A 15,000-nucleotide genomic window follows, 5' to 3' on the forward strand; every position below is an offset into this window, starting at 1 on the left:
TTTAGGGTCTAATGCTCACTATTAAGTTTCATTAACCTGCAGATGGAAGGGTTTTATCATCACTGAGGTCCCGAATGTGAGGTAGACTAGTTAGGGGGGTTCGGGGGCACCCCTGAGAAAATTTTGATTTCTCTGATCTACATATGTGCATTTTAAGATGTTTTGAGGGCCAAAAAAATTGGATAACAATAGCTTTAAAACCATGTAAGTGGGCAGCTGATTATTTTTCTCTCCTCATCAGCATCACACTCCTATTCTCTTTGTTTTTCTCTTGCTCTGTCTCTTCCCCTCCTAAAGCTGAGCTTTGACTGATATAGGCTTTTCATTTTTGTCTGTCAGTGAAGTAAACATAGGGTCAACTGATAGGTTGATTTATAAATCATTTTCTGAGACGCATTAATTTACTGAAAGCTACTAGGAAAGCTAGGTAGCCTAAGTTTATTAAATTTATTCACAGTATGTACACATTCATTATTGATCTTATTCCTAACACAGGGCTTTATAATCATATAGGCCTAGGTCCTACATTTAAGGTTATTAGGGGGTTAACATTTTTTATTTCTCTGATATGTCCATTTCAAGACGTTTGAATGCCAAAAAAAGGATAAGAAATAGCTTTAAAACAATGTCAGTGGGCAGTAGATTATGTGTCAATACCTGCTCTCTCCTCTTATCCATCACTCTTTCTTTTTCTCTCAGTCTCCTCATCTTGCCCTGTCTCTTCCCCTCCTAAAGCTGAACTTTTTTAATTTACTGAAGGATACAAATTGTATATTAATTCTCAACATGTACACACACATTCATTATTAATCTTGTGCCTAACATGAAAACGGCTTTGTTAATGCTCTAATGTCCCCTCACAATGACAGTAAACTAATTATTAGTCACGTTACATAGGCCTATTTTCAGTTCAAAATGGCGAAATTCGACAAAAGTATATTCGTTTGTCTGATTATTTTTGTCTATCGTTTCATATTTATGACCTAAAAAAGCTGTCAAATATGAAATGTTTAGTTTAGCTACTTGCATCTTATCTCGCACTTGACCGTAAACTGAAGCGTCAGTTAGTTGCTCTGCTCAAATTCGCGCTCTGCAGCTTCTTGTGAACATAAAGCCCGCCTACTTCGATTTGATTGGTCATCTAAAATATTCTGACATTGACAGACCAATGAGACTCAGATAAACACACACACACACACACACACACACACCTTTCTGACGTGCGCTCTGCTCTGAGCCGCTGCGGATTGAAGATGAAGAACGCGCTGAATCTGATTATAACAAGACTGACGCGAACACTATTTTAGATAGCCCGTCGGGCAGGCCGGTTATGAATTTTGGTAGCCCGACTGGAAAACACAATAGCCCCGGGACGTCGGGCAGGCGATTTTGCGAGCCCTGTGTGTATACGAGTTAGAGTGTGTGACTGTGTAAGTGTGTGTGTGTGTGTGTGTGTGTGTGTGAGAGAGAGAGAGAGAGAGAGAGAGAGTGTGAGTGAGTTAGAGAGTGTGTGGGTTTATGTGTGTGAGTGAGTTAGAATGTGTGAGTGTGACTGTGTGTGAGAGTTTGTGAGTGAGTTTGTGTGGGTTTATATGTGTGGGAGTTTAAGTGTTTGAGTGTGTGTGTGTGTGTGTGTGTGTGTGAGAGAGAGAGAGAGAGAGAGAGAGAGAGAGAGAGAGAGAGTGTGTGTGAGTGAGTTAGAGAGTGTGCGGGTTTATGTGTGTGAGTGAGTTTGAGTGTTTGAGTGTGTGTGTGTGTGTGTGTGTGTGAGAGAGAGAGAGAGAGAGAGAGAGAGAGAGAGAGTGTGTGTGTGTGTGAGTGAGTTAGAGAGTGTGTGGGTTTATGTGTGTGAGTGAGTTAGAATGTGTGAGTGTGACTGTGTGTGTGTGTGTGTGTGTGTGTGTGTGTGTGTGTACGAGAGTGTGAGTGTGACTGTGTGTGTGTGAGAGTGTGTGTTTGTGTGTGAGACTGTGTGTGTGTGTGTGTGTGTGGTCATCTCCTCGTTTATTTACATCCTCTTGTTGTGTTTTGATCAGGATGTGTGGTGTTTACCTGCAGGAAAACTTCAGGAAAGTCGTTTAAAACCGATTCCAGCAGCTCTAAGCCGAACGTGCGGGTCATCTCGGTCATTCCCACTAACCAGTAGGGGGCGTCGGCGTTCACCAACTGACACAAATCCTACAGAGAAGGACATTTATATGTACGGTTCAGCACGAGTCCTTTTATTATAACCAACAAAGTATAAACACGATGTCCATAAGAGAGTCATTGCACAGCGTAGAGATCTTCATTGATTATAATGGGAGTTTTCCTCAAAAACTGAAGTGATCGGCAGCTTTAGTGTATTATAATGCTTTAGAGATTATAATGGCAGCAATCTTTGCTCGCTTTCTGTATATAATTATATTTTTCATGCTGCGAATTAAAAAAAATCGCAAAGTTTCTGGATTGACAACCTTATTTTGGATACAATTGACAGTGATAACCATAGTGTTAGGCACAAAATAATCTGATACCATATGTCAAATGATCTGTGTTTTAAAGTCCCCCTGTAGTCAATCATTTTATCCCTTAAAACTCATCTTGATCACCAAAATTACATATTTAAGCATTTTTTCCTTAAAATAGTTTGAATGTAACTCGACACCCTTGCCTCATTTAGTATGCGCGGTGCTATGAATATGCAAATGAGCCCCGCCTCCACTCACTCAGCTCAGAGATCCACTGGTTGACGATCACACGTTGATCTGATTGGTTACAAGGTAGTTTGTGACGTCAGAAACACCAGCGATTTCAAAGCGTGTTTCTGAGACTGTCTTTGGTTCACTGCAGTTTTAAGGAGAAAATATTCAGCAATGGTGTCGACTTATGAATTTACACATGCTTTGTCTTAAAGCATATTAAAAACACCACATAGACGTATTTTCACCACAGGGGGACTTTAAGTTTTGGTGTAAATGCTAAATAATAGACCTGCCACTTTTTCTATAATGTGTAATGCGTTTCTTTCACATGGGTAGGGTGTACTTTATGGAAGCTTGTTTCCGCCACAGAATAAAACATTTTAAAAGATAATTGCGACTTTTTATCTCACAATTCTGACTTTATTTCTCAGAATTGTGTGATATAAAGTCAGAATTGTGAGAAATAAAGTCTGAGAATTGCGTGAAATAAAGTTGCAATTGCGTGAAATAAAGTGCGTGAAATAAAGTCAGAATTGTGAGATATAAAGTCAGAATTGCGAGATATAAAGTCAGAATTGCGTGATATAAAGTCAGAATTGCAAGATATAAAGTCAGAATTGTGAGATATAAAGTCAGAATTGCGAGATATAAAGTCAGAATTAAGAGTTATAAAGTCAGAATTGTGAGATATAAAGTCAGAATTGCGAGATATAAAGTCAGAATTGCGAGATATAAAGTCAGAATTGCGAGATATAAAGTCAGAATTGCGAGATATAAAGTCAGAATTGTGAGATATAAAGTCAGAATTGTGAGATATAAAGTCAGAATTGTGAGATATAAAGTCAGAATTGCGTGAAATAAAGTTAGAATTGCGAGATATAAAGTCAGAATTGCGAGATATAAAGTCAGAATTGCGAGATATAAAGTCAGAATTGCGTGATATAAAGTCAGAATTGCGTGATATAAAGTCAGAATTGCGTGATATAAAGTCAGAATTGCGAGATATAAAGTCAGAATTGCGAGTTATAAAGTCAGAATTGTGAGATATAAAGTCAGAATTGTGAGATATAAAGTCAGAATTGTGAGATATAAAGTCAGAATTGTGAGAAATAAAGTCAGAATTGCGAGAAATAAAGTCAGAATTGCGTGATATAAAGTCAGAATTGCGAGTTATAAAGTCAGAATTGTGAGATATAAAGTCAGAATTGTGAGATATAAAGTCAGAATTGTGAGATATAAAGTCAGAATTGTGAGATATAAAGTCAGAATTGCGAGATATAAAGTCAGAATTGCGAGATATAAAGTCAGAATTGTGATATAAAGTCAGAATTGCAAGATATAAAGTCAGAATTGCGAGATATAAAGTCAGAATTGTGAGATATAAAGTCAGAATTGCGAGATATAAAGTCAGAATTGCGAGATATAAAGTCAGAATTGCGAGATATAAAGTCTGAATTGCGAGATATAAAGTCAGAATTGCGAGATATAAAGTCAGAATTGCGAGATATAAAGTCAGAATTGCGAGATATAAAGTCAGAATTGCGAGATATAAAGTCAGAATTGCGAGATATAAAGTCAGAATTGCGAGTTATAAAGTCAGAATTGCGAGATATAAAGTCAGAATTGCGAGATATAAAGTCAGAATTGCGAGATATAAAGTCAGAATTGCGAGATATAAAGTCAGAATTGCGAGTTATAAAGTCAGAATTGCGAGATATAAAGTCAGAATTGCGAGATATAAAGTCAGAATTGCGAGATATAAAGTCAGAATTGCGAGTTATAAAGTCAGAATTGCGAGATATAAAGTCAGAATTGCGAGATATAAAGTCAGAATTGCGAGATATAAAGTCAGAATTGCGAGATATAAAGTCAGAATTGCGAGATATAAAGTCAGAATTGCGAGATATAAAGTCAGAATTGCGAGATATAAAGTCTGAATTGCGAGATATAAAGTCTGAATTGCGAGATATAAAGTCAGAATTGCGAGATATAAAGTCAGAATTGCGAGATATAAAGTCAGAATTGCGAGATATAAAGTCAGAATTGCGAGATATAAAGTCAGAATTGCGAGATATAAAGTCTGAATTGCGAGATATAAAGTCAGAATTGCGAGATATAAAGTCAGAATTGCGAGATATAAAGTCAGAATTGCGAGATATAAAGTCAGAATTGCGAGATATAAAGTCAGAATTGCGAGTTATAAAGTCAGAATTGCGAGATATAAAGTCAGAATTGCGAGATATAAAGTCAAAATTGTGAGATATAAAGTCAAAATTGTGAGATATAAAGTCAGAATTGCGAGATATAAAGTCAGAATTGCGAGATATAAAGTCAGAATTGCGAGATATAAAGTCAGAATTGCGAGATATAAAGTCAGAATTGCGAGATATAAAGTCAGAATTGTGAGATATAAAGTCAGAATTGTGAGTTATAAAGTCAGAATTGCGAGATATAAAGTCAAAATTGCGAGATATAAAGTCAAAATTGCGAGATATAAAGTCAAAATTGTGAGATATAAAGTCAGAATTGCGAGATATAAAGTCAGAATTGCGAGATATAAAGTCAGAATTGCGAGATATAAAGTCAGAATTGCGAGATATAAAGTCAGAATTGCGAGATATAAAGTCTGAATTGCGAGATATAAAGTTAGAATTGCGAGATATAAAGTCAGAATTGCGAGATATAAAGTCAGAATTGCGAGATATAAAGTCAGAATTGCGAGATATAAAGTCTGAATTGCGAGATATAAAGTCTGAATTGCGAGATATAAAGTCAGAATTGTGAGATATAAAGTCAGAATTGTGAGATATAAAGTCAGAATTGTGAGTTATAAAGTCAGAATTGCGAGATATAAAGTCAAAATTGCGAGATATAAAGTCAAAATTGCGAGATATAAAGTCAGAATTGCGAGATATAAAGTCTGAATTGCGAGATATAAAGTCAGAATTGCGAGATATAAAGTCAGAATTGCGAGATATAAAGTCAGAATTGCGAGATATAAAGTCAGAATTGCGAGATATAAAGTCAGAATTGCGAGATATAAAGTCAGAATTGCGAGATATAAAGTCAGAATTGCGAGTTATAAAGTCAGAATTGCGAGATATAAAGTCAGAATTGCGAGATATAAAGTCAGAATTGTGAGATATAAAGTCAGAATTGTGAGATATAAAGTCAGAATTGTGAGTTATAAAGTCAGAATTGCGAGATATAAAGTCAGAATTGTGAGATATAAAGTCAAAATTGTGAGATATAAAGTCAGAATTGCGAGATATAAAGTCTGAATTGCGAGATATAAAGTCAGAATTGCGAGATATAAAGTCAGAATTGCGAGATATAAAGTCAGAATTGCGAGATATAAAGTCAGAATTGCGAGATATAAAGTCTGAATTGCGAGATATAAAGTCAGAATTGCGAGATATAAAGTCAGAATTGCGAGATATAAAGTCAGAATTGCGAGATATAAAGTCAGAATTGCGAGATATAAAGTCAGAATTGCGAGATATAAAGTCAGAATTGCGAGATATAAAGTCAGAATTGCGAGTTATAAAGTCAGAATTGCGAGTTATAAAGTCAGAATTGCGAGATATAAAGTCAAAATTGTGAGATATAAAGTCAAAATTGTGAGATATAAAGTCAGAATTGCGAGATATAAAGTCAGAATTGCGAGATATAAAGTCAAAATTGTGAGATATAAAGTCAGAATTGCGAGATATAAAGTCTGAATTGCGAGATATAAAGTCAGAATTGCGAGATATAAAGTCAGAATTGCGAGATATAAAGTCAGAATTGCGAGATATAAAGTCAGAATTGCGAGATATAAAGTCAGAATTGCGAGATATAAAGTCAGAATTGCGAGATATAAAGTCTGAATTGCGAGATATAAAGTCAGAATTGCGAGATATAAAGTCAGAATTGCGAGATATAAAGTCAGAATTGCGAGATATAAAGTCAGAATTGCGAGATATAAAGTCAGAATTGCGAGATATAAAGTCAGAATTGCGAGTTATAAAGTCAGAATTGCGAGTTATAAAGTCAGAATTGCGAGATATAAAGTCAGAATTGCGAGATATAAAGTCAAAATTGCGAGATATAAAGTCAGAATTGCGAGATATAAAGTCAGAATTGCGAGATATAAAGTCAAAATTGTGAGATATAAAGTCAGAATTGCGAGATATAAAGTCAGAATTGCGAGATATAAAGTCAGAATTGCGAGATATAAAGTCAGAATTGCGAGATATAAAGTCAGAATTGCGAGATATAAAGTCAGAATTGCGAGATATAAAGTCTGAATTGCGAGATATAAAGTCAGAATTGCGAGATATAAAGTCAGAATTGCGAGATATAAAGTCAGAATTGCGAGATATAAAGTCAGAATTGCGAGATATAAAGTCAGAATTGCGAGATATAAAGTCAGAATTGCGAGATATAAAGTCAGAATTGCGAGATATAAAGTCTGAATTGCGAGATATAAAGTCAGAATTGCGAGATATAAAGTCAGAATTGCGAGATATAAAGTCAGAATTGCGAGATATAAAGTCAGAATTGCGAGATATAAAGTCAGAATTGCGAGTTATAAAGTCAGAATTGCGAGATATAAAGTCAGAATTGCGAGATATAAAGTCAGAATTGCGAGATATAAAGTCAGAATTGCGAGATATAAAGTCAGAATTGCGAGATATAAAGTCTGAATTGCGAGATATAAAGTCAGAATTGCGAGATATAAAGTCAGAATTGCGAGATATAAAGTCAGAATTGCGAGATATAAAGTCAGAATTGCGAGATATAAAGTCAGAATTGCGAGTTATAAAGTCAGAATTGTGAGATATAAAGTCAGAATTGCGAGATATAAAGTCAGAATTGCGAGATATAAAGTCAGAATTGCGAGATATAAAGTCAGAATTGCGAGATATAAAGTCTGAATTGCGAGATATAAAGTCAGAATTGCGAGATATAAAGTCAGAATTGTGAGATATAAAGTCAGAATTGTGAGTTATAAAGTCAGAATTGTGAGATATAAAGTCAGAATTGCGAGATATAAAGTCAGAATTGCGAGATATAAAGTCAGAATTGCGAGTTATAAAGTCAGAATTGCGAGATATAAAGTCAGAATTGTGAGATATAAAGTCAGAATTGCGAGATATAAAGTCAGAATTGCGAGATATAAAGTCAAAATTGTGAGATATAAAGTCAGAATTGCGAGATATAAAGTCAGAATTGTGAGATATAAAGTCCAATTCTAAGGGAAAAAAAGACCGACTTTTTATTTTATTTTTTTACCTCAGAATAGTTTATATCTCACAATTCTGACTTTATATCTCCCAATTGCGTATTATAAAGTCAGAATTGCGAGATATAAACATGCAATTCTGAGAAAAAAGGTATATTTCAAGTATATTTCTTGAAATTGCGAGTTTATATCTCATAATTCTGACTTTATACACAATTGCGACTTTATATCACTCAGTTCTGACTTTTTAACCTGCAATTGCGACTTTATATCATATAATTCTGAGATAAAAAGTCAGAATTGTGAGATTAAAAAGTCGCAATTACCTTTTTTATTTTTCACTCTGTGGCGGACACAAGCTTCCATAGTACTTTGTACTGTTTGCCACCAAGGAAAACCATTTTTGCCCCAGGAAAGACCCTGGAGTGCATGTTAAACCCAAATTAAAAGATGGCGCACCTGGAACAACATGTATGCGTCTTTAGCGCTGGGTCTCAGCGTGCTGACGGAGCGCCGGTTGCTGTTTCCCTGGACAGCAGGAGGTTCATCCATCAGACCTGCGGTGAACCGATACAAAACACATACAGAAACAGGATACAGGAGGAAATGCAATGCAAACATTCCCCCAGGCTATTAAAGTTCTCGTTCACCTTTGAATTTGTCATCCTCCGCCACCATCCGCTCAAACACCACGGTCACGACCTGTCTGACGGTGGCGGCCGCCGTGTTGTTGGTGATGTTATCTTTAGTGAAGTGCAGCCGGAAACACAGAACGATTGCCTGAGATGAAGCACAAAAGCAACGGCTGCACTTTATTTCACATTTACTTACAGCGTTTCTGCCTAAGAAAGTCCCAGGAAATATAAGCAGGGTTTATACAGAGACTGTGAAATTAAATTCCAGGACTTTCAAGGAATACAATCAGATTATATGTGACCCTGGATCACAAAACCAGTCATGAGTCGCACGGGTATATCTGTGGCAATAGCCAACAATACATTGTAAGGGTCAAAATTATTGATTTTTCTTTTATGCCAAAAATCATTAGGATATTAAGTAAAGCTCATGTTCCATGAAGATATTTAGTAAATTTCCTACCGTAAATATATAAAACATGTATTTTTGTGAGTGAATGCAGCACAATCGCCAACATAAATGAACAACTTTAAAGCCGATTTTCTCAATGTTTAGATTTTTTTGCACCTTCAGATTCCAGATTTTCAATAGTTGTATCTCGGCCAAATATTGTCCTATCCTAACAAACCATACATCAATGGAAAGCTTATTTATTCAGCTTTCGGGTGATGTATAAATATCAATATCAGAAAATTGACCCTTATGGACAAGGGTCACATATCGCACTTAACAAACAATATCTTTAGTATTTTTTAAACTCAAATTACAGATATAACGTATCCAAAACACAATTTACAACGTATTTAATAATATATATTAAATGGCTATTATTGTTCAGTAAATTATATTTTATATTATAATGTTGGCGAACTTCGCAAAAAGGTCTGATGGGGGTTTATCAGTTCATTTTGCAATAAAAAAAGATTGTATTTGTGTTTTTGCGACAAAAAATAATTTAATATATATTGTATTTAAATAAGTCAAGCACTTTTCAAGTAGCTCTTCGTAAATACGGCTGTTTTCAAGGGGTTTCCAGGACTTAAATTTCAAAAAGACAAATTCAAGTACATTAAGCACCTTGTATGAACCCAGTATAAGGTTAAAGTTAGGTTTAGGGTTAATACATAGTTATTATTACCCAGTATAATAAGTACATAGTATAGTATGTATATGAGGAACAGGACTGTGAAATAAAGTGCTACTAAAGCAACATTGCTGACGATTGTGAGAGGTTTCGGTTGCACTAGTTGAATAAAAATGCATTTATGTACTTGAAAAATTAACTTTCTAAAGAGTATTTTTCGTTTAGGACGTTCCTCCTGACATCCATTAGATCCTGTTTAGAATTAAACAGGCTTTTTTATCCCACTGTACCTCTGAAACTTCAATATGCAAATCAGGATTCCCACAGCTTTTGAATTTCCATAATGTTTTACATGAACAATCCTGTCATTTGTGATTAATGTTTGTGATGAATCATTAGAGGTGATAATACATAACACAATATTTAAAGCTGATAATACTATAAATATTTATATTCGCTATAGAAACTTCCATGAATTTGTTTCATTCAAGATTTTTATTAACTTCCATGACTTTTCCAAACCTGGAAATCATTAACACACTCCCTGATATTTCCAGCTGTTGATTTGTAAATGTGGGCGGGCATATGTTTATGATCTCACAGTTGTGACAACAATTCTTTATGATAAAATATGGAAATTAATGTATAATCCAACATTCAAATTTTAATAGATAATTATTTACAAGTTACGTATAATTATTTATCATTATTTAAATTATTTATAAGTTATGACCGCTAATAACCGATAAATTGCCGATGTTATAATTATATACTTACTTTGTTGTACTAAAGAAAATTTAAAGTTTATATTGTAGTTTATATGTATGTTTTATAGACTAAAAAGTTTATATTCAACAACTATAAGTGTGCTATAATAACTATGCTATAATACTATTAATAAATATATGCATTTTCAAATGAACATTACATTATGCTGTTTTACTGAAATAAACCATTCAGAATAAAAAAAAAAGCTAATTGTGAGAGAAAGGTTAAAATAAAAAATAAAAGTTTCAATGTAAACTAAAGTATTTAAAGTCACACAAAATTATTCTGAGATAAAAATATCACAATTTAAGATATAGTTTTTATTCAAAAACAGGCTCAATATGGCTTCCAATAAAATGATATTTTATCATATTAAATATTATATTATAAATATTTTTTAAAAATTAAAACACTAATGTTGGTTGAAAACTGTTATGGTGCCGATATACCCCCAGTAAAAGTAATAAAAAAACTAATGTCACAACAATTCAATTATATATTCCTTTTGATTTTTGGGCAAAATATTACCCTGACATAGTGGTCTCCATCCCTCAGAGAGTGTGTGTTTTGACCAGTACCTTGGACAGGACCTCGTCATGCACGATGGTGTTGGTGGTGAGCAGCACCAGGACCGTCTGCAGCAGTTTGAGCTCCTCCAGGCCGTTCTCCATCAGCTGCCACAGCATGTTGATGATGTTCCCCGCCGCCGCCTGCACACACACACACACACACTCGTTAACTCAGAGGAACGCTGAGACTCTGGTGTCATTACTCTGAGACTCCAGCGTTCTCATTACTGTGGCAGTGCTGGGTATCATCTGGTACTCTGATATGCAGAACGCTCCTTATTGTTGATTTATGCTGAATATCGGCTTTAACTAGATACAAAGCTGAGCTTCCTGGTGAAACTGCTTAGAGGTGTGTGTGTGTGTGTGTGTGAGAGAGAGAGAGAGTGTGTGTGAGAGAGAGAGAGAGTGTGTGTGCGTGTGTCAGTTTGTGTGTGAGCGCGTTTGTGTGTGTGCATGTGTCAGTTTGTGTGTGTGCGCGAGAGTGTGCGAGTGTGTGTTTGTGTGCCAGTGTGTGTTTTTGTGCCAGTTTGTGTGTGTGTGTGTGTGTGTGTGTGTGTGTGTGAGTGCGAGTATATATGTGTGTGTGTTTGTGTGTGTGTCAGTTTGTGTGCGTGTGTGCGCGAGTGTGTCAGTGTGAGTGTGTGCGTGTATGTGTGTATATGCGTGAGTGTGTGTGTGAGTGTGTGGATGCAGGGCTTGACATTAACTTTTTGAGGCACTTGTCCCGGACAAGCGGACAAGCCTTAATGTCGAGCCCTGGGATGTATGTGTGTGTGTGTGTGTGTGTGTGTGTGTGTGTGTGTGTGTGTGAGAGAGGAGAGAGAGAGTGTGTGTGTGTGAGAGAGGAGAGAGAGAGTGTGTGTGTGAGAGAGGAGAGAGAGAGTGTGTGTGCGCGAGAGTGTGTATCAGTGTGAGTGTGTGAGAGAGAGAGAGAGAGACTGTGTGTGTGTGTGTGTGTGTGTTTGTGTGTGTGCGTGCGCGAGGGTGTGTGTGAGTGTGTATCAGTTTTAGTGTGTGAGTGTGTGCGTGTATGTGTGTGTGAGAGAGTGTATGTGTGCTGCGTGAGTGTGTATCAGTGTGAGTGTGTGCGTGTATGTGTGCGAGTGTGTATCAGTGTGAGTGTGTCCGTGTATGTGTGTGAGAGAGAGTGTGTATATGCGTGCGTCAGTGTGTGTGTGTGTGTGTGTGTGTGCGTGTGCATGTGTGTGAGAGTGTGTGTGTGCGTGAGTGTGTATATGCGTGTGTCTGTGTGAGTGTGTGCGTGTATGTGTGTGAGTGTATATACGCGTATGTGTGTGTATCAGAGTGAGTGTGTGCGTGTATGTGTGTGAGAGAGTGTGTATATACACGTATGTGTGTGTGAGTGTGTATCAGAGTGAGTGTGTGCGTGTATGTGTGTGAGAGAGTGTGTATATACACGTATGTGTGTGTGAGTGTGTATCAGAGTGAGTGTGTGCGTGTATGTGTGTGAGAGAGTGTGTATATGCGTGTGTCTGTGTGAGTGTGAGTGTGTGCGTGTATATGTGTGAGAGAGTGTGTGCGTGTATGTGTGTGTGAGTGTGTATCAGAGTGAGTGTGTGCGTGTATATGTGTGAGAGAGTGTGTATACGCGTGTGTGTGTGTGTTCTGACCTCAGACACGACCTCATGTGACATGAGTCTCTGAATGGCAGCGAGACACAGTTGTGTGATTTTGGGCTCTTTGGTCCCGCAGCCCATGAGGAACGGCTGCACCACTTCAGAGCTGTTCTCCTTCAGCGCTGAACACACAACACAACACGCCTCGTTAATCAGCACACGGGCCGCTCATAACACACACTTCATCAACACCACATGCTCTCACCTGCCAGGATGTCTGTGTTTCTGGCAGCGATGGTTTTGATCTTGACAATGCCAGATTCTGCAGCCTAGAGACAAACAACACACTCACGTCAGATCCTTTATGGAGTATTGTTAAACTGATTTATTGTTCATGTTCACTCATTAGTGAACATGAACTAAGAATGAACAATACTTCTTCAGCATTTATTAATCTTAGTTAATATTAATTTCAACATTTACTAATACATTATTAAATCAAAAGTTGTATTTGTTAACATTAGTTAATGCACTGTGAACTAACATGAACACAGATTAATAAATAGAGTAACATATGCATTGCTCATGGATAGTTCATGTTAGTTAATACATTAACTAATGAACCTTATTGTAAAGTGTTACTGTAATTATTTTCATGTTATGGAATTACAAAAATTAAAAAATATATAGAAATACATTCTAAAATACAAGAGAATTCAGAAGCGTGCTGTGGAAACATGAGTGAGTGTGTCAGTGCCGAGCCGTGATGCACACGGTGTTTAACAGGCCACAATGACTCTTTTCTCCCAGAACAGCAGGGAAACACGTCACACACACACACACACACTACGCTATCTGTTCGGCTGGCTGATTCCCTCTCTCCATTTCTGCTTGTCACATCTGATCATCCGTCTCTCTCGACTCCTCACACACTCCGGGGAGATCCACGGGCTGTTAAAGACACGAGACGCTCGGGTAACACACACACACACACACACACACACACACACACACACAGCTGTCTGTCCTCTGTTTGACAGATCTGTGTTTGGTGTCCTCATCTGATGAGGTGAAGTGCATGATGGGCTCAAGGTGACGTGTTTTGCCGGAGAAAACCAATGTCTGATGTTTGGCAACAGATCTCGGATCTGAAGCGTCGCTTCCACACAGTTGTTCACCAGTTTATGTGTCATCAACCACAGGAACCATTCAATCCAAACGCAAAAAGAGCAAACATTTGCGCCAACATTTATTTCTCATTTGTGAAAAATAAATGCAAAGTAGCAATAGGTTGTTTTTTTTTTTATCCACTAACATTTGTAAAAATTTCTTGCAACAAAAAAAGCCATTTTTTTATTTTTCCTTGCCATTTTTCTTCTTCTGTCTGACACTTAAATGACAGAGAATTAAACTCGCTGTACAGATTAGAGTTATTATCATTAAATAACACTAAAACCATAATAAAAGCATTACTTCAAATAAAACAAACATAAACTGAAATAAAATAAAATGTAAAAAACAAAATTTTTCATTTTCATTTAGTTTAAATCAAAGTACTAAAATAACTAAAAAATACTATACAGAAACATAAAAAAAAGACAAAACGCAAAATAATTACTAAAACTTATTTACTAAAAATTAAAACAGAGAATCTAAAAAATAAAATCTAATTCAAAATATTGACAAAATCTGGGGTTGCAGGATTTTTGTTTAGAAATTTACCAGAAACTTTCAGCCCCTTTGCAACCCTAACACCCTAGCAACCACATAGCAACAGCCTAGCAACAACCCAGAGTACCCTAGCAACTACATAGCAACACCCTAGCAATCACCCCAAATGCCTTAGCAACCGCAAAGCAACACCCTAGCAACCACCCCATACATCAACATCCAATCTATCTAATAATTTTAATTTATCTGTATATGTCTCTCTGTCAAAAATGTGAACTTTTAATATCACTAAACTAAAACTATTTCCAACTTAAAACCTTTAAACTTAAAGCTGTTAAAACAAACTTTACTCATCTAGTTATGCCTTGTTGTGATGCATCTAATAATGCATTGTATGATCTCATGAATAATTGTAACCACAGTTTTACTTCTGCTACACCTGCATGAGATGTAACAAAGAATCTGCAAATATTATAATGCATTTTAACTTTGGCTACAATTATTTATGAAAAGACGATGCATTAATCACAAAAACTGTCCATTTCCTTTTTTCGAACAGCCATTTTATAAAGTGCCACGTGTAAAATTAGGAAGTTTCTCCTTATCTTTCATCCATCAGTCAGCAAACAGAAACCGGTCTGATTCTCTAGAGACACAGTTGTGTTCCTCGACTCGGAGTCTCAGTGAATGAATTCATCCACAGAAATGAGTTTTGGGATGAATCTAACGCTGTTGATCGAGAGGCCGTAAACGCTCACATGCAAAACCACGAAACCATCGAGTC

The 15,000-nt window shown here is 36.4% G+C and overlaps 1 protein-coding gene across 4 annotated transcripts in view; it reads right to left on the bottom strand.

Moving 5' to 3' along the window:
• The window catches only part of mon2 (MON2 homolog, regulator of endosome-to-Golgi trafficking), a 58,910-nt gene that overhangs the window by 38,437 nt on the left and 5,473 nt on the right, over nucleotides 1–15,000 (bottom strand). For all 4 annotated transcript variants that reach the window (XM_081356613.1, XM_081356614.1, XM_081356612.1 and 1 more), the window contains exons 2-7: nucleotides 12,811–12,874; nucleotides 12,600–12,727; nucleotides 10,978–11,109; nucleotides 8,562–8,691; nucleotides 8,371–8,468; nucleotides 2,053–2,178 (exon numbers count right to left, since the gene is read on the bottom strand). In XM_081356613.1, the coding sequence (XP_081212739.1) occupies nucleotides 2,053–2,178; nucleotides 8,371–8,468; nucleotides 8,562–8,691; nucleotides 10,978–11,109; nucleotides 12,600–12,727; nucleotides 12,811–12,874 (678 nt within the window). The remainder of the gene's footprint in view (nucleotides 1–2,052; nucleotides 2,179–8,370; nucleotides 8,469–8,561; nucleotides 8,692–10,977; nucleotides 11,110–12,599; nucleotides 12,728–12,810; nucleotides 12,875–15,000) is intronic.

Source organism: Scardinius erythrophthalmus (assembly GCF_964197995.2).
Source record: "Scardinius erythrophthalmus genome assembly, chromosome: 24".
Taxonomy (NCBI): domain Eukaryota; kingdom Metazoa; phylum Chordata; class Actinopteri; order Cypriniformes; family Leuciscidae; genus Scardinius; species Scardinius erythrophthalmus.